We start from the raw sequence: 22,991 nt of genomic DNA, 5'->3' as shown, positions 1-22,991 counted from the left end.
AAGAGCTATAATATTGCCATAAGACTGTGCTTAAGTCCCAAAACTGAAGTAACATATAGTAAATAGGCTATTCTATAGGACTTTATTATTAGACATAGCTCAGTACATGATGTGAAGATTTCAGATGGAGAACTGCTGTTTAGTTTTCTATCTGAACACATAATCTGTTTCCTGTAGGAAATTCTATAGCCCTTTTCCTCATTGCTGTGATTACAGCGCTTTCTTTATCTGCAGTTTGCTTGTTTTTTCCCCCAGCAAACTCTATTTTTCTGAACAAAATATAGTTAGTTACATTATTTATACCAGTGGTTCTCAAACTCGGTCCTCAGGACTCCACACAGGTCATGTTTTCCAGGTCTCCCAGCAGGTGCACAGGTGTATTCATTACTCACTGACACATTTTAAAAGATCCACAGGTGGAGCTCATTATTTCACTTGCGATTCTGTGAGGAGACCTGGAAAACATGCACTGTTTGGGGTCCTGAGGACCGAGTTTGAGAACCTGTGCTTTATATTATAAATCAGAGCTTCTCAAGTACCACCAAGAGAACATGCTTTGTGGGTTTCTGCAATCCTGCACAGGTGAATTAATCTATGTTACTGGGTGAGTAATTATCCCACCTACTTCAACATACACAGGAATCCTTTAATCATGGCCATTTGGGAAAACGTCAGGGTTGGGGGTTGAGAACCACTGCTATAAATCATACATAAAAATAAATGTTATATACACCCGGGTCACCTTAGTCTGTGTATACTTTGAATGGGACCTCAGTCTACTCTGGTTTCAAATGATAAAAACTTAAGCTGACAATTTCATATTTTCAAGAGTAACCTATTTCTTGCGCAAATGTAAGATTTCAGCTGCAGAGAGGGACCAGGATTCTTGTTAAATGCTGTGCAGTGCTGACTTTTGCAGAATATAATGTGGTTTAATAAGGTCCTGGCCACATGGGGGATTTTTCATTTCTGAAATTAATCCCATGAAGTTAGTCGCATAGAAAACACAGTGCAAGATTCTACAAAACCTTATGCCAGTGGATCCCAATCTAATTGACTGAGGCACAAATTAAGCTACAAGTGCTAAAGCATGTATATCCTTAAAACCTGGACTGCTAGGATGCCTTAAGGACAAAGTTGCCCTATGCGATTCATTTTAAGTGATAAATAATTGCCACAATGAGAGGAAACGCATACTCCTTGATGTCACTTTCCGTAAGTGATCCTGGCGTTTTACATTCCTCACTACCGATGTCAGGACAGCATTTCCTGGTAACAAAATCTTTTATAATGGCGATTAATCGTCTGCTGTAATATACTCTATGGAGGCAAATCATCAATATTTTACCTGCATAAAAGTCACTCTACGCTTCAATTAAAAATCATAAAACAAGGTGATTCAAGGAGGTGCGAGAAGGTTTATTTTATTGATTAATAACTAGCAATCGAGCAACTTACTGTATTTACTTATCAACATTTGCTAATAAAGCATATTCTGTGTGGCAAATTAGTCAGAATACAATGTAATCAATATTGTTGCATTCTCTATGGGACTGTAATTCCTAACAATACACTGATTACTATCGATACAGAATACTAGCAGAACCATAATTTGTAGCTGTATAACTAGAAACAGTGTATCACTGTGCTATGAGAGTTACTCATAAAATATATAGACTCCGAAATGTGATTCCTAAATATGATGGCAATACGTGTAAGCTTGCGAGCAGGACCCTCATACCTCTGTGTCTGTCTGTTATTACCAGTCTTGTTTTATTACGGTTTGTTCCCAATTGTAAGGCGCAATGGAATATACTGCACTATATAAATAACTAATAATAATGAGAGGATGTAGACAGTGAGGAACGTAGCTGCACGCTCCTTTCTGATATCTGCCAAACATAAAAAACAAACATTTATAATGTCATTATTTAAACACCTTCTTCTCACAAAATGTAACATATGTAAGAAAAATCTAGGAAAATAGTTTCATAGGCTTTTTATTTTAAAAAATAAAAAAAAGTTTTCAGACGTACAGTATGTAAATGAATTGATATTTTGCATTTACCAGTGTAATGGAACCAGTGCTGTAGGTTGCCACAATGGAAGTGCATATATTTTTTTACATTTCTGTTATTGGAATGTAATGTATTGTGTTTGCTGGTCACATCACCTACAGTATGTGTCTGTGTATATAAAAAACTTTCAAGTGAACTATGCTGTAAAACAAAGGGTTCCAAACGCCTCCATTACAGTCCAGGTTTTAAGGATATCCATGCTTGAGCCCAGATGGTTAACTCAAATTGTCTGAGGTGCTCAAGCATAGTTATCCTTAAAACCTGGACTGTAATGGCGGAGTTTGGGAACCTCTGCTGTAACAGTTTATCAATTCTATAATCTACCTCATAGGTACTCAGACTGTCCTCAGGGCGGGATGAAATACGCATTGCATTCGAAATGTCATGCATCCTGCCATCCTTCGCATGCATACCGGCGTTCATTATGCCGGTATGCACGAAAGAATGCGCATAGGACAGCTTTCACGGTAAAAAGAAAAAGTGGTGTTTACTAATTGCGCCAACCAGGCAGCTTAGATGGAGTGCCCCAAAGGGAGAGTATCTGTATTCCCCAAAAGGTAAATCAAGAGCACAAGACATTTTTTTAAGGTACACCACCCTAGCGCCAATAATGAATCGTGTCAAAATGATACTTATCTTAGATGTATCAATTATTTTTCCTTTTATCCTTCCGTCTTGAAGGATTGATATGAAAAGTCAAACTATTACCCAGAAACCCCTTTAGTGTCCTTCTGCACATGCGCTGAAGGACGCACGCGGGATCCAAACCCTCTCACAGTGCTCTGCAGATAGAAGCCCATAGGTTTCTATAGGAAAACACCATCAGAAAGATGGCGTTACCCACGGCAACCAAGCCTTGGAGTGCATCGCATTCAGAGGCTTGGTGCTTATGAGAAATGCGATCAAACCTGCATTTTCGGGGTATGACCACATTTCTCCCTTTGCTGCATCCCGCCACTAGAATCCAAAACAGTGCATGTTTTCCAGGTATCTTCACAGAATCATATGTGAAATAATTAAGGGGTTTCGATTCAAATCCCTGTACCCCACTCCTAAATTCCCACTTCGAGCACAGTATGTATACTGTTTGTGTGAATATAATATATATATATATATATGTGTGTGTGTGTATATGTATGTGTGTGTCCGGTCAGCGCTACACACGCGGTGCAGGCTGTGTCACAGTGACACAGTCTGCACCGCGGCCCGCATGGTACGCTACTCAGCAGCGTACCATGCGGGCATGACTCGAGTATAAGCCGAGGGGGTGCTTTTTCAGCACAAAAAATGTGCTGAAAAACTCGGCATATACTCGAGTATATACGGTAATTTAATAAGGCAGAACAGATACAGAAATGCTTGGCTACACATATATTTGATATACATTTTATATATTTTATTGTTATGTATACAGAGTTATTTCTGAATTTAGCTTTTAGTTTACATATTTTTTGTTTCTTTTATTTAATATTCAGGACGGATATATCACCGTGGTGTGCATGCTGAGCTCTGTAGTGATGTGCGCTGACGGTAAGGAATATAAATATTTCAAGAACCAGCAATGGCTTCACAGGGCAATAATTTATCTGTTTACATTTTATGCTGAAAAGTCGCTGTGAATGTTGTGCAGTTTGCGCACACTGACAGAACTTGATGCCAGCGCACCTCACTCAATTACTTATGGCCACACTCTAATATGTACGTATGGTACAATGTAAATGCATGAGGCGCTCTCCTGCTGGCATCAGTCACTTTATTGCCTGTTCTCTTTCCAGCACTCTGTTACATGGTCAGCGCTGTCCTACACTGGTCATAATGCACTGCTTTATGTAATGTTCCTGACCTATACCAGTGTCCTGTGCACATGGTCAGCGCTGTCCTACACTGGTCACAATGCTCTATGTAATGTTCAGTGGCGGAACTAGACAGTGGCGGAACTAGAGAGTGGTTGGCCCAGGTGCAAGAATATGCTTTGGGCCCCCCCACCCCACCCATTCCTGGCACCCCAACATTTTTTCACCACCGTCACCTCTCCCCAGTAATTAAATACAGTGTCTGTCCTGCTGCCCAGCCTTGTTTTCTCACCACCCCTCACTGCCTCCCCTAGTCAGTAAATTCAGTCTGTCCATCCACAGCGTGTCAGCCTCATTCTCCCTCCATCCCCAGCATGACTCTGCCTCATTCTCCCCGCCAGCATGTGTCCCAATCCCAGCATGTCAGCCTCTCCCCCCCCCCCCCCCAGCCCCAGCGTGTGTCAGCCTCTTCCCCCCCCCCAACCCCAGCGTGTGTCAGCCTCTTCATCCCCCCCATCCCTAGCATGTCTTCCCCCCCAGCCCCAGCATGTCAGCCTTCCCCCCCATCCCCAGCATGTGTCAGCTTCTTTCCCCCCCCAGCCCCAGTGTGTCAGCCTTTCCCCCCCCCCAGCCCCAGTGTGTCAGCCTTTCCACCCCCCAGACCCAGTGTGTGTGTCAACTTGGCCCCCCCCAGTCCCAGCATGTGTCAGCCTCTTCATCCCCCCCAGCCCCAGCATGTGTCATCCTCTTCATCCCCCCCAGCCCCAGCGTGTGTGAGCCTCCTTCTCCCCCAGCCCCAGCATGTGTCAGCCTCCCCCCCCCAGCCCCAGTGTGTATGTCAACTTGGCCTCCCCCCAGCATGTCAGCCTCTTTATCCCCCCCAGCCCCAGCGTGTGTCAGCCTCTTCCACCCCCCCAGCGTGTGTCAGCCTCTTCCACCCCCCCCAGCCCCAGCGTGTGTCAGCCTCTTCCACCCCCCCCAGCCCCAGCGTGTGTCAGCCTCTTCCACCCCCCCCAGCCCCAGTGTGTGTCAGCCTCTTCCCCCCCAGCCCCAGAGTGTGTCAGCCTCTTCCCCCCCCCCCAGCCCCAGCGTGTCAGCCTTTCCCCCCCAGCCCCAGCGTGTCAGCCTTTCACCCCCAGCCCCAGCGGGTCAGCCTTTCCCCCCCAGCCCCAGCGTGTCAGCCTTTTCCCCCCAGCCCCAGCGTGTGTCAGCCTTTCCCGCCCTAGCCCCAGCGTGTGTCAGCCTTTCCCCCCCCTAGCCCCAGCGTGTGTCAGCCTTATCCCCCCCAGTCCCAGCGTGTGTCAGCCTCTTCCCCCACCCCAGCCGAAGCGTGTGTCAGCCTCTTCCCCCCCCCCAGCCGAAGCGTGTGTCAGCCTCTTCCCCCCGCCCCAGCCGAAGCGTGTGTCAGCCTCTTCCCCCCCCCCCCCAGCCGAAGCGTGTGTCAGCCTCTTCCCCCCCCCCCCAGCCGAAGCGTGTGTCAGCCTCTTCCCCCCCCCCCCCAGCCGAAGCGTGTGTCAGCCTCTTCCCCCCCCCCCAGCCGAAGCGTGTGTCAGCCTCTTCCCCCCCAGCCCCAGCGTGTGTCAGCCTCTTCCCCCCCAGCCCCAGAGTGTCAGCCTCTTCCCCCCCAGCCCCAGCGTGTGTCAGCCTCTTCCCCCCCAGCCCCAGCGTGTGTCAGCCTCTTCCCCCCCCAGCCCCAGCGTGTGTCAGCCTCTTCCCCCCCCCAGCCCCAGCGTGTGTCAGCCTCTTCCCCCCCCCAGCCCCAGCGTGTGTCAGCCTCTTCCCCCCCCCAGCCCCAGCGTGTGTCAGCCTCTTCCCCCCCCCCCCCAGCCCCAGCGTGTGTCAGCCTCTTCCGCCCCAGCGTGTGTCAGCCTCTTCCGCCCCAGCGTGTGTCAGCCTCTTCCGCCCCAGCGTGTGTCAGCCTCTTCCCCCCCAGCGTATGTCAGCCTCTTCCCCCCCAGCGTGTGTCAGCCTCTTCCCCCCCAGCGTGTGTCAGCCTCTTCCCCCCCAGCGTGTGTCAGCCTCTTCCCCCCCAGCGTGTGTCAGCCTCTTCCCCCCCAGCCCCAGCGTGTGTCAGCCTCTTCCCCCCCAGCCCCAGCATGTGTCAGCCTCCTTGCCCCCCAGCCCCAGCATGTGTCAGCCTCCTTCCCCCCCAGCCCCAGCGTGTGTCAGCCTCCTTCCCCCCCAGCCCCAGCGTGTGTCAGCCTCCTTCCCCCCCCAGCCCCAGTGTGTGTGTCAACTTGGCTCCCTCCCCAGCGCCAGCATATGTCAGCCTCTTCATCCCCCCCAGCCCCAGCGTGTGTCAGCCTCTTCCCCCCCAGCCCCAGCGTGTGTCAGCCTCTTCCCCCCCCCCCAGCCGAAGCGTGTGTCAGCCTCTTCCCCCCCCCCCCAGCCGAAGCGTGTGTCAGCCTCTTCCCCCCACCAGCCGAAGCGTGTGTCAGCCTCTTCCCCCCCCCCAGCCGAAGCGTGTGTCAGCCTCTTCCCCCCCCCCCCAGCCGAAGCGTGTGTCAGCCTCTTCCCCCCCCCCCCAGCCGAAGCGTGTGTCAGCCTCTTCCCCCCCCCCCAGCCGAAGCGTGTGTCAGCCTCTTCCCCCCCCCCCCAGCCGAAGCGTGTGTCAGCCTCTTCCCCCCCCCCCCAGCCGAAGCGTGTGTCAGCCTCTTCCCCCCCCCCCCCAGCCGAAGCGTGTGTCAGCCTCTTCCCCCCCCCCCCCAGCCGAAGCATGTGTCAGCCTCTTCCCCCCCCCCCCCAGCCGAAGCGTGTGTCAGCCTCTTCCCCCCCAGCCCCAGCGTGTGTCAGCCTCTTCCCCCCCAGCCCCAGAGTGTGTCAGCCTCTTCCCCCCCAGCCCCAGCGTGTGTCAGCCTCTTCCCCCCCAGCCCCAGCGTGTGTCAGCCTCTTCCCCCCCCAGCCCCAGCGTGTGTCAGCCTCTTCCCCCCCCAGCCCCAGCGTGTGTCAGCCTCTTCCCCCCCCAGCCCCAGCGTGTGTCAGCCTCTTCCCCCCCCCAGCCCCAGCGTGTGTCAGCCTCTTCCCCCCCCCAGCCCCAGCGTGTGTCAGCCTCTTCCCCCCCCCCCAGCCCCAGCATGTGTCAGCCTCTTCCGCCCCAGCGTGTGTCAGCCTCTTCCGCCCCAGCGTGTGTCAGCCTCTTCCGCCCCAGCGTGTGTCAGCCTCTTCCGCCCCAGCGTGTGTCAGCCTCTTCCCCCCCAGCGTGTGTCAGCCTCTTCCCCCCCAGCGTGTGTCAGCCTCTTCCCCCCCAGCCCCAGCATGTGTCAGCCTCCTTGCCCCCCAGCCCCAGCATGTGTCAGCCTCCTTCCCCCCCAGCCCCAGCATGTGTCAGCCTCCTTCCCCCCCAGCCCCAGCGTGTGTCAGCCTCCTTCCCCCCCCAGCCCCAGTGTGTGTGTCAACTTGGCTCCCTCCCCAGCGCCAGCATGTGTCAGCCTCTTCATCCCCCCCAGCCCCAGCGTGTGTCAGCCTCCATCCCCCCCAGCCCCAGCGTGTTTCAGCCTCCTTCCCCCCCAGCCCCAGCATGTGTCAGCCTCCCCCCCAGCCACAGTGTGTGTCAGCTTCTTTCCCCCCCCCAGTCCCAGTGTGTCAGCCTTTCGCCCCCCAGCCCCAGCATGTGTCAGCCTCTTCCCCCCCCCAGCGTGTCAGCCTCCTTCCCCCCCAGCGTGTTTCAGCCTCTTCCCCCCCCCCCCCAGCCCCAGCGTGTCAGCCTCTTCCCCCCCCCCCCAGCCCCAGCGTGTGTCAGCCTCTTCCCCCCCCCCCAGCCCCAGCGTGTATCAGCCTCTTCCGCCCCAGCGTGTGTCAGCCTCTTCCCCCCCAGCCCCAGCATGTCAGCCTCCTTCCCCCCCCAGCCCCAGCGTGTATCAGCCTCTTCCGCCCCAGCGTGTGTCAGCCTCTTCCCCCCCAGCCCCAGCATGTGTCAGCCTCCTTCCCCCCCAGCCCCAGCATGTGTCAGCCTCCTTCCCCCCCAGCCCCAGCATGTCAGCCTCCTTCCCCCCCAGCCCCAGCATGTCAGCCTCCTTCCCCCCCAGCCCCAGCATGTGTCAGCCTCCTTCCCCCCCAGCCCCAGCGTGTGTCAGCCTCCTTCCCCCCCCAGCCCCAGTGTGTGTGTCAACTTGGCTCCCTCCCCAGCGCCAGCGTGTGTCAGCCTCTTCCCCCCCCCAGCCCCAGCGTGTTTCAGCCTCTTCCCCCCCCCCCCAGCCCCAGCGTTTCAGCCTCTTCCCCCCCCCCCAGCCCCAGCGTGTCAGCCTCTTCCCCCCCCCCCCCAGCCCCAGCGTGTGTCAGCCTCTTCCCCCCCCCCCCCCCAGCCCCAGCGTGTGTCAGCCTCTTCCCCCCCCCCCCCAGCCCCAGCGTGTGTCAGCCTCTTCCCCCCCCCCCCCAGCCCCAGCGTGTGTCAGCCTCTTCCCCCCCAGCCCCAGCGTGTGTCAGCCTCTTCCCCCCCAGCCCCAGCGTGTGTCAGCCTCTTCCCCCCCAGCCCCAGCGTGTGTCAGCCTCTTCCCCCCCCAGCCCCAGCGTGTGTCAGCCTCTTCCCCCCCAGCCCCAGCGTGTGTCAGCCTCTTCCCCCCCAGCCCCAGCGTGTGTCAGCCTCTTCCCCCCCAGCCCCAGCGTGTGTCAGCCTCTTCCCCCCCAGCCCCAGCGTGTGTCAGCCTCTTCCCCCCCAGCCCCAGCGTGTGTCAGCCTCTTCCCCCCCAGCCCCAGCGTGTGTCAGCCTCTTCCCCCCCAGCCCCAGCGTGTGTCAGCCTCTTCCCCCCCAGCCCCAGCGTGTGTCAGCCTCTTCCCCCCCAGCCCCAGCGTGTGTCAGCCTCTTCCCCCCCAGCCCCAGCGTGTGTCAGCCTCTTCCCCCCCAGCCCCAGCGTGTGTCAGCCTCTTCCCCCCCAGCCCCAGCGTGTGTCAGCCTCTTCCCCCCCAGCCCCAGCGTGTGTCAGCCTCTTCCCCCCAGCCCAGCGGTGTCAGCCTCTTCCCCCCAGCCCCAGCGTGTGTCAGCCTCTTCCCCCCCAGCCCCAGCGTGTGTCAGCCTCTTCCCCCCCAGCCCCAGCGTGTGTCAGCCTCTTCCCCCCCAGCCCCAGCGTGTGTCAGCCTCTTCCCCCCCAGCCCCAGCGTGTGTCAGCCTCTTCCCCCCCAGCCCCAGCGTGTGTCAGCCTCTTCCCCCCCAGCCCCAGCGTGTGTCAGCCTCTTCCCCCCCAGCCCCAGCGTGTGTCAGCCTCTTCCCCCCCAGCCCCAGCGTGTGTCAGCCTCTTCCCCCCCAGCCCCAGCGTGTGTCAGCCTCTTCCCCCCCAGCCCCAGCGTGTGTCAGCCTCTTCCCCCCAGCCCCAGCGTGTGTCAGCCTCTTCCCCCCCAGCCCCAGCGTGTGTCAGCCTCTTCCCCCCAGCCCCAGCGTGTGTCAGCCTCTTCCCCCCCAGCCCCAGCGTGTGTCAGCCTCTTCCCCCCCAGCCCCAGCGTGTGTCAGCCTCTTCCCCCCCAGCCCCAGCGTGTGTCAGCCTCTTCCCCCCCAGCCCCAGCGTGTGTCAGCCTCTTCCCCCCCCAGCCCCAGCGTGTGTCAGCCTCTTCCCCCCCAGCCCCAGCGTGTGTCAGCCTCTTCCCCCCCAGCCCCAGCGTGTGTCAGCCTCTTCCCCCCCAGCCCCAGCGTGTGTCAGCCTCTTCCCCCCCAGCCCCAGCGTGTGTCAGCCTCTTCCCCCCCAGCCCCAGCGTGTGTCAGCCTCTTCCCCCCCAGCCCCAGCGTGTGTCAGCCTCTTCCCCCCCAGCCCCAGCGTGTGTCAGCCTCTTCCCCCCCAGCCCCAGCGTGTGTCAGCCTCTTCCCCCCCAGCCCCAGCGTGTGTCAGCCTCTTCCCCCCAGCCCCAGCGCGTGTCAGCCTCTTCCCCCCCAGCCCCAGCGCGTGTCAGCCTCTTCCCCCCCAGCCCCAGCGCGTGTCAGCCTCTTCCCCCCCAGCCCCAGCGCGTGTCAGCCTCTTCCCCCCCAGCCCCAGCGCGTGTCAGCCTCTTCCCCCCCAGCCCCAGCGCGTGTCAGCCTCTTCCCCCCCCAGCCCCAGCGTGTGTCAGCCTCTTCCCCCCCAGCCCCAGCGTGTGTCAGCCTCTTCCCCCCCAGCCCCAGCGTGTGTCAGCCTCTTCCCCCCCAGCCCCAGCGTGTGTCAGCCTCTTCCCCCCCAGCCCCAGCGTGTGTCAGCCTCTTCCCCCCAGCCCCAGCGTGTGTCAGCCTCTTCCCCCCCAGCCCCAGCGTGTGTCAGCCTCTTCCCCCCCAGCCCCAGCGTGTGTCAGCCTCTTCCCCCCCAGCCCCAGCGTGTGTCAGCCTCTTCCCCCCCAGCCCCAGCGTGTGTCAGCCTCTTCCCCCCCAGCCCCAGCGTGTGTCAGCCTCTTCCCCCCCCAGCCCCAGCGTGTGTCAGCCTCCTTCCCCCCCAGCCCCAGCGTGTGTCAGCCTCCTTCCCCCCCAGCCCCAGCGTGTGTCAGCCTCTTCCCCCCCCAGCGTGTGTCAGCCTCTTCCCCCCCCAGCGTGTGTCAGCCTCCTTCCCCCCCAGCCCCAGCGTGTGTCAGCCTCCTTCCCCCCCAGCCCCAGCGTGTGTCAGCCTCCTTCCCCCCCAGCCCCAGCGTGTGTCAGCCTCCTTCCCCCCCCAGCCCCAGCGTGTGTCAGCCTCCTTCCCCCCCAGCCCCAGCGTGTGTCAGCCTCCTTCCCCCCCAGCCCCAGCGTGTGTCAGCCTCCTTCCCCCCAGCCCAGCGTGTGTCAGCCTCCTTCCCCCCCAGCCCCAGCGTGTGTCAGCCTCCTTCCCCCCCAGCCCCAGCGTGTGTCAGCCTCCTTCCCCCCCAGCCCCAGCGTGTGTCAGCCTCCTTCCCCCCCAGCCCCAGCGTGTGTCAGCCTCCTTCCCCCCCAGCCCCAGCGTGTGTCAGCCTCCTTCCCCCCCAGCCCCAGCGTGTGTCAGCCTCCTTCCCCCCCAGCCCCAGCGTGTGTCAGCCTCCTTCCCCCCAGCCCCAGCGTGTGTCAGCCTCCTTCCCCCCCAGCCCCAGCGTGTGTCAGCCTCCTTCCCCCCCAGCCCCAGCGTGTGTCAGCCTCCTTCCCCCCCAGCCCCAGCGTGTGTCAGCCTCCTTCCCCCCCAGCCCCAGCGTGTGTCAGCCTCCTTCCCCCCCCAGCCCCAGCGTGTGTCAGCCTCCTTCCCCCCCAGCCCCAGCGTGTGTCAGCCTCCTTCCCCCCCAGCCCCAGCGTGTGTCAGCCTCCTTCCCCCCCAGCCCCAGCGTGTGTCAGCCTCCTTCCCCCCCAGCCCCAGCGTGTGTCAGCCTCCTTCCCCCCCAGCCCCAGCGTGTGTCAGCCTCCTTCCCCCCCAGCCCCAGCGTGTGTCAGCCTCCTTCCCCCCCAGCCCCAGCGTGTGTCAGCCTCCTTCCCCCCCAGCCCCAGCGTGTGTCAGCCTCCTCCCCCCCAGCCCCAGCGTGTGTCAGCCTCCTTCCCCCCCAGCCCCAGCGTGTGTCAGCCTCCTTCCCCCCCAGCCCCAGCGTGTGTCAGCCTCCTTGCCCCCCAGCCCCAGCGTGTGTCAGCCTCCTTGCCCCCCAGCCCCAGCGTGTGTCAGCCTCCTTGCCCCCCAGCCCCAGCGTGTGTCAGCCTCCTTGCCCCCCAGCCCCAGCGTGTGTCAGCCTCCTTGCCCCCCAGCCCCAGCGTGTGTCAGCCTCCTTCCCCCCCCAGCCCCAGTGTGTGTGTCAGTCTGTCCCCCCCCCCACCGTGCCAGCACGTGTCAGCCTCTTCACCCCCCCCCCTGCCCCAGTGTGTGGCAGCCTGTCCCCCCCCCAGCGCCAGCATATCAGCCTCTTCATCCCCCCAGCGCCAGCCTGTCCTCCCCCAGCGCCAGCGTGTGGCAGCCTCTTCATCCCCCCCAGCGCCAGCCTGTCCCCCCCCCCCCCAGCGCCAGCGTGTGTCAGCTTCTTCATCTCCCCCCCGTGCCAGCCTGTCCCCCCCCGCGCGCCAGCATGTGTCAGCCTCTTCATCCCCCCCAGCGCCAGCCTGTCCCCCCCCCAGCACCAGCGTGTCAGCCTCTTCATCCCCCCCAGCACCAGCCTGCCCCCCCCCAGCACCAGCGTGTCAGCCTCTTCATCTCCCCCCCAGTGCCAGCGTGTGTCAGCCTGCCCCCCCCCCCAGCCAGCCTCTTTCACCCTCCTCCCCCTCCATACCACCGCCAATTACCTTATTTCTTCCTCTTCTGCTCCTCTTGATCTGCGGCTCCTCTCGATCTTCTTACTCCAGCAGCCCGGCCCCTTATTATGACACGGCGCACATGACGTCACGCGCGCCGTGTCATAACAAGGGGCCGGGCTGCTGGATCAAGGGGCGGGGCCGCGGTGGTTATCTCTCATGTTGGAGCCGGAGCGGCCGAAGCGGGCTTGCTCCAGCTCCAAACATTTAGGTAATGGGGACCAGATCGGCGGGCAGTGGCGCTGTCGGATGCAGGTGGCCATGGGCCCCTGCACCACAGCGGGCCCCGGTGCAAGGCACCGGCTGCACCGCCGCTTGTTCCGCCCCTGGTAATGTTCCTGTGTTCCTGACCTATACCAGTGTCCTGTGCGTGTAGTCAGCACTTTCCTACACTGGTCACAATGCACTGCTCTATGTAATGTTCCTGACCTATACCAGTGTCCTGTGCAAGTGGTCAGCACTGTCCTACAATGGTCACAATGCACTGCTCTATGTAATGTTCCTGTGTTCCTGACCTATACCAGTGTCCTGTGCGCGTAGTCAGCACTTTCCTTCACTGGTCACAATGCACTGCTTTATGTAATGTTCCTGACCTATACCAGTGTCCTGTGCACGTGGTCAGAGCTGTCCTACACTGGTCACAATGCTCTATGTAAAGTTCAGTGGTGGAACTAGACAGTGGCGGAACTAGAGAGTGGTGGGCCCAGGTGCAAGAATATGTTTTGGGCCCCCCCACCCCACCCAATCCTGGCACCCCAACATTTTTTCACCACCTGTCACCCCTCCCCAGTAATTAAATACAGTGTCTGTCCTGCTGCCCTGTCTTGTTTTCTCACCACCCCTCACTGCCCCCCCCCAGTCAGTAAATTCAGTCTGTCCATCCCCAGCGTGTCAGCCTCATTCTCCCTCCATCCCCAGCATGTCTCTGCCTCGTTCTCCCCGCCAGCGTGTGTCCCAACCCCAGCATGTCAGCCTCTTTCCCCCCCAGCCCCAGCGTGTGTCAGCCTCTTCCCCCCCCCCCCAGCCCCAGCGTGTGTCAGCCTCTTCTCCCCCCAGCCCCAGCGTGTGTCAGCCTCTTCCCCCCCCCAGCCCCAGCGTGTGTCAGCCTCTTCCCCCCCCCAGCCCCAGCGTGTGTCAGCCTCTTCCCGCCCCCCAGCCCCAGCGTGTTTCAGCCTCTTCCCCCCCCCAGCCCCAGCGTGTGTCAGCCTCTCCCCCCCCCAGCCCCAGCGTGTGTCAGCCTCTCCCCCACCCCAGCCCCAGCGTGTGTCAGCCTCTTCCCCCCCCAGCCGAAGTGGGTGTCAGCCTCTTCCCCCCCCAGCCCCAGCGTGTGTCAGCCTTTCCCCCCCCCCTGCCCCAGCGTGTCAGCCTCTTTCCCCCCAGCTCCGGCATGTCAGCCTCCTTCCCCCCCAGCCCCAGCGTGTATCAGCCTCCTTCCCCCCCAGCCCCAGCGTGTATCAGCATCATTCCCCCCCAGCCCCAGCGTGCATCAGCCTCCTTCCCCCCAGCCCCAGCAAGTGTCAGCCTCTTTCCCCCCCAGCCCCAGGGTGTGTCAGCCTCTTTCCCCCCCAGCCCCAGCATGTGTCAGCCTCTTTCCCCCACAGCCCCAGTGTGTGTGTCAGCCTCCCACCCCAGCGTATGTGTCAGCCTTCCCCCCCAGCCCCAGTGTGTGTGTCAGCTTGCCCCCACCCCAGCGCCAGCATGTGTCAGCCATTTCATCCCCCCCAGCCCCAGCGTGTGTCAGCCTCTTCCCAGCCCCAGCGTGTCAGCCTCTTCCCCCCCCAGCCCCAGCGTGTGTCAGCCTCTTCCCAGCCCCAGCGTGTCAGCCTCTTCCCCCCCCAGCCCCAGCGTGTGTCTGCCTCTTCCCCCCCCCCAGCCCCAGCGTGTGTCTGCCTCTTCCCCCCCCCCCCAGCCCCAGCGTGTGTCAGCCTCTTCCCCCCCCCAGCCCCAGCGTGTGTCAGCCTCTTCCCCCCCCCAGCCCCAGCATGTGTCAGCCTCTTCATCCCCCCCAGCCCCGGCGTGTGTCAGCCTCTTCATCCCCCCCAGCCCCGGCGTGTGTCAGCCTCTTCCCCCCCCCCCCCAGCTCCAGCGTGTCAGCCTCTCCCCCCCCCCCAGCCCCAGTGTGTGTCAGCCTCTTCCCCCCCCAGCCCCATCATGTCAGAGCCTTTCCCCCCCAACCCCAGCATGTCAGCCTCTTCCCCCCCCCCCCCAGCGTGTGTCAGCCTCTTCCAATACCCCCCCCCCACCAGCCCCAGCGTGTCAGCCTTCCCCCCCCCCAGCCCCAGCATGTGTCAGCCTCTTCATCCCCCCCAGCCCCGGTGTGTGTCAGCCTCTTCATCCCCCCCAGCCCCGGTGTGTGTCAGCCTTTCCCCCCCCAGCCCCAGCGAGTGTCAGCCTCTGCCCCCCCCAGCCCCAGCGTGTGTCAGCCTCTGCCCCCCCCAGCCCCAGCGTGTCAGCCTCTTCCCCCCCCCGGGCCCCAGCGTGTGTCAGCCTCTTCCCAGCACCAGCGTGTCAGCCTCTTCCCCCCCCCCCAGCCCCAGCGTGTGTCAGCCTCTTCCCCCCCCCAGCCCCAGCGTGTGTCAGCCTCTTCCCCCCCCAGCCCCAGCGTGTGTCAGCCTCTTCCCCCCCCAGCCCCAGCGTGTGTCAGCCTCTTCCCCCCCCAGCCCCAGCGTGTGTCAGCCTCTTCCCCCCCCAGCCCCAGCGTGTCAGCCTCTTCCCCCCCCAGCCCCAGCGTGTGTCAGCCTCTTCCCCCCCCCCAGCCCCAGCGTGTGTCAGCCTCTTCCCCCCCCCCAGCCCCAGCGTGTGTCAGCCTCTTCCCCCCCCCCGTGTGTGTCAGCCTCTTCCCCCCCCCAGCCCCAGTGTGTGTCAGCCTCTTCCCCCCCCCAGCCCCAGTGTGTGTCAGCCTCTTCCCCCCCCCAGCCCCAGTGTGTGTCAGCCTCTTCCCCCCCCAGCCCCAGCATGTGTCAGCCTCTGCCCCCCCCCCAGCCCCAGCGTGTGTCAGCCTCTTCCCCCCCCAGTGTGTGTCAGCCTCTTCCCCCCCCCCAGCCCCAGTGTGTGTCAGCCTCTTCCCCCCCCCCAGCCCCAGTGTGTGTCAGCCTCTTCCCCCCCCAGCCCCAGCATGTGTCAGCCTCTGCCCCCCCCCAGCCCCAGCGTGTCAGCCTCTACCCCCCCCCCCAGCCCCAGCGTGTGTCAGCCTCTTCCCCCCCCCAGCCCCAGCGTGTGTCAGCCTCTTCCCCCCCCCCCAGCCCCAGCGTGTGTCAGCCTCTTCCCCCCCCCCAGACCCAGTGTGTGTCAGCCTCTTCCTCCCCCCCAGACCCAGTGTGTGTCAGCCTCTTCCCCCCCCCCCAGACCCAGTGTGTGTCAGCCTCTTCCCCCCCCCCCAGACCCAGTGTGTGTCAGCCTCTTCCCCCCCCCAGACCCAGTGTGTGTCAGCCTCTTCCCCCCCCAGCCCCAGCGTGTGTCAGCCTCTTCCCCCCCCCAGCCCCAGTGTGTGTCATCCTCTCCCCCCCCAGCCCCAGCGTGTCAGAGCCTTTCCCCCCCCAACCCCAGCATGTCAGCCTCTTCACCCCCCTGCCCCAGCGTGTCAGCCTCCCCCCCCCTGCCCCAGCATGTGTCAGCCTCTCCCCCCCCCCCAGCCCCAGCATGTCAGCCTTTCCCCCCCCCCAGCCCCAGCGTGTCAGCCTTTCCCCCCCCAGCGTGTCAGCCTTTCCCCCCCCAGCGTGTCAGCCTTCCCCCCCCCAGCGTGTCAGCCTTTCCCCCCCCAGCGTGTCAGCCTTTCCCCCCCCAGCGTGTCAGCCTTTCCCCCCCCAGCGTGTCAGCCTTTCCCCCCCCAGCGTGTCAGCCTTTTCCCCCCCCAGCGTGTCAGCCTTTTCCCCCCCCAGCGTGTCAGCCTTTTCCCCCCCCAGCGTGTCAGCCTTTTCCCCCCCCAGCGTGTCAGCCTTTTCCCCCCCCAGCGTGTCAGCCTTTTCCCCCCCCAGCGTGTCAGCCTTTTCCCCCCCCAGCGTGTCAGCCTTTTCCCCCCCCAGCGTGTCAGCCTTTTCCCCCCCCCAGCGTGTCAGCCTTTTCCCCCCCCAGCGTGTCAGCCTTTTCCCCCCCCCAGCGTGTCAGCCTTTTCCCCCCCCAGCGTGTCAGCCTTTCCCCCCCCCAGCGTGTCAGCCTTTTCCCCCCCCCAGCGTGTCAGCCTTTTCCCCCCCCAGCGTGTCAGCCTTTTCCCCCCCCAGCGTGTCAGCCTTTTCCCCCCCCAGCGTGTCAGCCTTTCCCCCCCCCAGCGTGTCAGCCTTTCCCCCCCCAGCGTGTCAGCCTTTCCCCCCCCAGCGTGTCAGCCTTTCCCCCCCCAGCGTGTCAGCCTTTCCCCCCCCAGCGTGTCAGCCTTTCCCCCCCCAGCGTGTCAGCCTTCCCCCCCCCAGCGTGTCAGCCTTTCCCCCCCCAGCGTGTCAGCCTTTCCCCCCCCAGCGTGTCAGCCTTTCCCCCCCCAGCGTGTCAGCCTTTCCCCCCCCAGCGTGTCAGCCTTTCCCCCCCCAGCGTGTCAGCCTTTCCCCCCCCAGCGTGTCAGCCTTTCCCCCCCCAGCGTGTCAGCCTTTCCCCCCCCAGCGTGTCAGCCTTTCCCCCCCCAGCGTGTCAGCCTTTCCCCCCCCAGCGTGTCAGCCTTTCCCCCCCCAGCGTGTCAGCCTTTCCCCCCCCAGCGTGTCAGCCTTTCCCCCCCCAGCGTGTCAGCCTTTCCCCCCCCAGCGTGTCAGCCTTTCCCCCCCCAGCGTGTCAGCCTTTCCCCCCCCAGCGTGTCAGCCTTTCCCCCCCCAGCGTGTCAGCCTTTCCCCCCCCAGCGTGTCAGCCTTTCCCCCCCCAGCGTGTCAGCCTTTCCCCCCCCAGCGTGTCAGCCTTTCCCCCCCCAGCGTGTCAGCCTTTCCCCCCCCAGCGTGTCAGCCTTTCCCCCCCCAGCGTGTCAGCCTTTCCCCCCCCAGCGTGTCAGCCTTTCCCCCCCCATTGTGTGTCAGCCTTTCCCCCCCCATTGTGTGTCAGCCTCCCCCCCCAAGCCCCAGCGTGTCAGCCCCTTCCCCCCCCCCCCGCCCCAGCGTGTGTCAGCCTCTTCATCTCCGCCCCCAGTGCCAGCGTGTGTCAGCCTGTGTCCCCCCCCAGCGTGTGTCAGCCTGTGTCCCCCCCAGCCCCAGCGTGCGTCAGCCTCTTCCCCCCCCCAGCCCCAGCGTGCGTCAGCCTCTTCCCCCCCCAGCCCCAGCGTGCGTCAGCCTCTTCCCCCCCCCCCAGCCCCAGCGTGCGTCAGCCTCTTCCCCCCCCCCCAGCCCTGCGTGCGTCAGCCTCTTCCCCCCCCAGCCCCAGCGTGTGTCAGCCTCTTCCCCCCCCACCCCCAGCCCGTGTCAGCCTCTTCCCCCCCCCCCAGCCCCAGCGTGTGTCAGCCTCTTCCCCCCCCCCAGCGTGTGTCAGCCTCTTCCCCCCCCCCCAGCGTGTGTCAGCCTGTCCCCCCCCCAGCGCCAGTCAGCCTCTTTCACCCTCCTCCCCCTCCTTACCACCGCCACTTACCTTATTTCTTCCTCTTCTGCTCCTCTCGATCTTCTTACTCCAGCAGCCCGGCCCCTTATTATGACACGGCGCACATGACGTCATGACGTCACGCGCGCCGTGTCATAACAAGGGGCCGGGCTGCTGGATCAAGGGGCGGGGCCGCGGTGGGTATCTCTCATGTTGGACCCGGAGCGGCCGAAGCGGGCCTGCTCCAGCTCCAAACATTTAGGTAATGGGGACCAGATCGGCGGGCAGTGGCGCTGTCGGATGCAGGCAGCCATGGGCCCCTGCACCACAGCGGGCCCCGGTGCAAGGCACCGACTGCACCGCCGCTAATTCCGCCCCTGGTAATGTTCCTGTGTTCCTGACCTATACCAGTGTCCTGTGCACATGGTCAGCACTGTCCTACACTGGTCACAAATCACTCTTCTATGTAATGTTCCTGTGTTCCTGACCTATACCAGTATCTTGATTCCCCAGACACTAATTGAGAATTTTTCATACTGAGCTTGTGGCCCTGACTTTAACTTGATGAAATTCTTGAACCTGTGTCGGTGGCCTTTGACCTGTCATGCTATAACCAGATGTGACCACTCCCAACTAACCAAATAATTGATAAACATGTTTTAGCAGTATTAATTTTTGATCCTAGTCCTAATTTCCAATCCATTTTTTTTAACAATTTAATTTTCTTTATTCATAGGAACAGATCTGCACATGCTGAGTGCGGCTCCTGCTCACGTGCAGATTCTCATACATCGGTCATGTACGTTGGTATCAAATTTACGTAGATCACTGAATTAGGCCCTTCGCGCAAAGTTCTTCAATGGTTCCAGACCAGTTAAACTTATTCAAATGTCATTTTTTTTTTCTACTGTCCATACCTCTGAGGCTATACGACTGGCTAACTATCCTCATTTCGGTAGCCCTTTCTGGTTTTTCTTATGTTTAGCAAGATTAGGTCTTCAGAACGGAACACAATACGCTAAGTTAGTGTTAACTGAATCTCGCTACAATACGATAAAGACACCTTAGTCTGTATTGCTGATTTCTTCTACCTAGGCAGCCAGATTTTATTCTAGCCGTAATTCTAGCCGTCAAATAAACTACTGGTTCTCCCACGTTGGTTAAGAAAACATTTAAACATAAAACATAAACCCTTGGTCTTCAGTTGAGCACTGAACTACCCGAAGAAGCGGAAGGTGTCAGTGAAACGCGTATCGGTGATATTTAAGTGAAAAAAAATATTTTTATTTCTAGTTTTTACTTAAAATATATATATTTTTTTATGCCATGTTATTATGTGATACTGTGAAATTGATTTTTCCATGATTGTCTGCATTTGTGAGACACTCGCCCCATGACAACACTCTGTATCAGGATTTCTTATTGATTTGAGGGTTGTAACTCATGACATCTCTGATCTGCATTTGTACTGACCAATAAAGCTGTCACGAGCAGGGCCCTCTTCCCTCAGGTGCTTTTCCTTCTCTCACTTATACCATCAACTCCTCCTCACTACCTACCTTTGGGATCGGCCACCTCGCTGCTTATTTGGGTACTATGACTGCTGCAGCAATGTTTTTACACCTAGGGACTGATTAAGATTTGGGAATAGAGCAAAGCCGCATACACACTAGACGAAATCGGTATCGTTCATCGCGTTCAACATCGTCCAGTGTGTATGCAAGATATCTTTAATGATGTCTTTCATCGCCTGTACTTTGCAGGGCAACCTAACGATATCGTCAGGTTGTGCAAGTTCGGGGATGAGGGAGGGTGCCGTGACTGAATGATATTGTTAACGATATCATTTACTGTGTATGCTCAATGTCGGGAACGACACACTTAATGATATGCTCCATGGGCCTGATTCAGACCCGCTCGCAAGGTCTGTGGGCGTGTTTTTTTTTTTTTTTCTCCGGCTGCTCGCAAAGCTGTGGGAGACCACCCACAGTTTGTGCGAGCGGCCTGGAGCGATAATCGCGACCTTCGGCCTTGCGACGAGACCCTGTCGTAGGGTCTCGGCTGCTGCAAGGCCGAGTGGACTTCCTGCTCTAGTAGAGCAGGAAGTCCACTACTGACATCAGTTGTGATGTCAGTAGGTCCTCCCTCAAACGCCAGGTGTTCCTAAGGGAACGCTGGCATTTGGCCAACCCCCCCCCCCCTACACACCTACAAAACGGAGCAAGCTGTCACTCACCATTGACAGCCACCCCGTCTTGTAGCGAGCCCCGTAGCGACTGAACTTCAGTCACTCGACGGGGCTCGCGCATGCGCGCGGCGGTGCGCAGTTCGCAAACATTGAGCCGCTTGCGCGCAGCTCTGAATCAGGCCCATGGAGCATATCATTAAGTGTGTATGAGACTTTAGAAAGAACAAGTAACTGTGCATCTTGGTAACACCATGCTGCCCTGCAGGTGGGGGCTAATATAAAATGTGCAGAGAGATGTAGATTAGGGAGGACGTGGCCAAACTGACATCTAAATTGCAGAGTAATAATACAGCTGTCCGACATTTGTGGGCTACATGCAAAAGCAGCCAGTATATACCCCGCATGCAAAAAAAAAAAAGTATGTATCTGCTCCCCTTGCATTGCAGCATGGTTTGTCCAGGTACACAGTTACTTGCTACTACTACTTACTCTATTCCCAGAAGCAGGCCCCCTGTCCATGTCCTGTGCTGTAAGTCACTGTTTTCTTGTTTTGTTTATTCTGTTTCTGTATTTTCTAGGCGCTGCGGACCCCTTGTGGCGCCATATAAATAAAGAATAATATTTAATATACTAGTACAGGACTGGCCAACCTGTGGCTTCCAAACTGTTATGAAACTACATGTCCCAGCATGCCCTGCCACAGTTTTTAAGGGAATGCTAAAACACTAGCAGGGCCTGCTGGGACTTGTAGTTTCCCAACAGCTGGAGATGGGTATGGCCATTGGTGTGGTTACCATCGATGGCAAAATTGCAAGTGGCCATCGATGGTAACCAACTATGCAATGGATGATCAACGATGGTTTCACTAACAGATGGTCATCCCTATTCTTTGACTGACTCTCCCGTGGGCCAATCAGAACTGGGGGGTGGGGCTTTGTGGGTGGCAGTGGGCGGAGCTAAACTCCATGTCCGACATCTTGTAAAGAAAAACAGTCGGTTGTGCTGTTCCATCGATGGAGGGAAACCATCTGGTTCTCCCCCATTAATGGTAAAAAAAACATGTGACATCGGCGATAACCCAGCAATGATTATGAATCATCAATGGCCATCCCTAGCTGGGGAGCCACAGGTTGGCCAGGCCTGTACTAGTAGGACATTTTGGTACTGTGCAAGAGTCACAGAAAGTGAGTAAGGAATTAGTCCATCAATAATACTTGTCTGTTACCTAACATTTCACCACTGGTTTGTGAATGTGTCACTTGCCACAAGAAGTTAAATCTGAGTTACACCAAGGGTTCATGTTCTCTTGATCAGCCCTGGAGAACTACCAATAACTTACATTTACTGTAATTATTATAATATTGCTTTTTGTTTTTTTAGTGGTATTCTATGTCTCTTTTCAGTCTAAGCAGATGCTGTAACCCCACTAAACTTATTGTGGCAATATTAAAATGAAGCACCATTTATTTTGTTTGTAATTCCACAAGTGCAGATAATTAGCAACTTATTTTCTCGCTCTGGGAACTTCAATCCTGTTACAGACCTCGGTGTCGCAAAAAAACGTTACTTGCCAAATGATCAGCTAAAATAGACACCTGATGGGGGCAAAGGGGGGTTGGGTGAAATAATTAAGTAAAGGACAATGCATCTTTGTTCAAGATTAGTTTAGTAAAACCTACAGTATGGATGTATGGAAATGTCAAAAATAATAGACTTTTTATTGATTTTGCAGCTGGCGTGAAAGCTAAGGGCGATCAGGTAGAGTTTGGTAATAGTGCGACACTAGAGTGCACTTTATTAGAAGCAAAGGAAATCTTTCAAGCGACCTGGACAAAGATGGCAGGAAACAAAGAAACGACTGTGGCCACATACACGAGAAACTTTGGAGCGCTAATCACCAAGGGATATGAGAATCGCCTGAATATCAGCCTGTCTGGGATTAATAAGACTGCGATCACCATATATAAAACCAGCATTGACGATGAAGGATGCTACACTTGCATCTTGAATGTCTTCTCCACGGGATCCAGCAAGGGGGAACCCTGCCTTTCTTTTAAGGGTAAGAGTTTGCAAAAATAACCAATGATTCAGAGGCAGTACAATGATGTACAGATGCAAGCTTAGTCTTTCATAATGAATGCATGTCATGATTAATGCACCTGGTGGTAGTACTTACTGTAGGTAAACTACTCAGCTGTATCTCAGTTTCTCTTATTCTTTAGGTTAACATCCATAAATATGGAGGTTTGAGAATGGGTGTAGTGCAGGTGCACAGTTTTCAAGGTGGCCCATGGGTCTTTGGGTCTAGATCTCCCAGGCTCTTCTTTTTCATCCCAGCTCACTAATGACACTGGGGACAGGTTTGTCATAGCCTTCTTAATGGGTTGTGCCTTGCAGCTAATATGGCCTTGATCTCTTCTAATTCGGCTGGTACCGGACCAGCTTCTGCCATCTCCTCCTCCTTCAGGATCATTTTCTAAGCAGGCAAATGCCCTGGCACAAGTTATATCAACCTCCTCAGCAGACAGCCTTGTTGCTGGTGTGGTTTCCTCCATCCTGATTGTTGCTGGCACAGGAGGAGTGTGACTGGTTGAAGAAAACTCTCTCTCAGGATACAGTATACTATCGATATGTTGAACTGTGCACCACTCAGCTATAGTCCATCTGATTCTGGCTCCCATAGTTGATGGCCCACAGTGGTCGCAAGTTCCTCCAGTTAGATTGGACTTCTATCAGACCTCCAAGGGGGCAGTATGTGGCCATTACCAAGTACAGGTTTGCTGACTATCAAGTAGGTCATACTTCACCTTTACCACCTGTGAATTCAGTCCCAGCCTGGTTAACACCTGCAAATCCAGTCCTAGTCAGGTTAACACTAGTGAATCCAGTGCCAGCCTAACACCTGCAATACTGCTTCCAGCCTGATTCTCCACCAATACCGGTTCCAGGCCAGTTGTCTCCGGCAATACCGGGTACAGTCTGGTTCTCCAGCAATATTGTTCCCAGCTCAGTTTTTTGCAGAAATCTCAATTCTAGCCTGGTTCTCCAGCAATGCCGGTCCTAGTCTGGTTGTCTCCAGCAATACTGGTCCCAGGGCCTGATTCAGAGCCGCTCATAAGCGACCGCTCGTTCGCTCTGAGCGATGTTCGCACAACTGCGCATGCGTATGGGTCATAATGCGCATGCGCAAACCAGTCATTGCGGTCGGAAATCGTACACTCATAAAACAGCGAGGGGCTGCTAATTTGATTTGATTGACAGAATGTACCGTTTGTGGGTGGTAACAGGGAAAGGTG

At 58.4% G+C, this 22,991-nt stretch overlaps 1 protein-coding gene across 5 annotated transcripts in view; it reads left to right on the top strand.

The window, feature by feature from the left end:
• The window catches only part of LOC148443404 (OX-2 membrane glycoprotein-like), a 40,590-nt gene that overhangs the window by 997 nt on the left and 16,602 nt on the right, over window positions 1–22,991 (top strand). For 2 of the 5 annotated variants that reach the window (XM_088462862.1, XM_088462861.1), the window contains exons 2-4: window positions 3,554–3,608; window positions 18,244–18,306; window positions 21,428–21,754. In XM_088462862.1, coding sequence (XP_088318988.1) covers window positions 3,554–3,608; window positions 18,244–18,306; window positions 21,428–21,754 — 445 coding nt within the window. Of the gene's footprint in view, window positions 1–451; window positions 605–3,553; window positions 3,609–18,243; window positions 18,307–21,427; window positions 21,755–22,991 lie in introns of those variants that run through there. The other 3 variants (XM_088462865.1, XM_088462864.1, XM_088462863.1) reach the window with 2 other exon arrangements.

Source organism: Taudactylus pleione, unplaced genomic scaffold (assembly GCF_031769625.1).
Source record: "Taudactylus pleione unplaced genomic scaffold, aTauple2 ptg001279l, whole genome shotgun sequence".
Taxonomy (NCBI): domain Eukaryota; kingdom Metazoa; phylum Chordata; class Amphibia; order Anura; family Myobatrachidae; genus Taudactylus; species Taudactylus pleione.
Note: the sequence above shows the minus strand (reverse complement) of the source record. Positions and strands in the feature narration are given on the sequence as shown.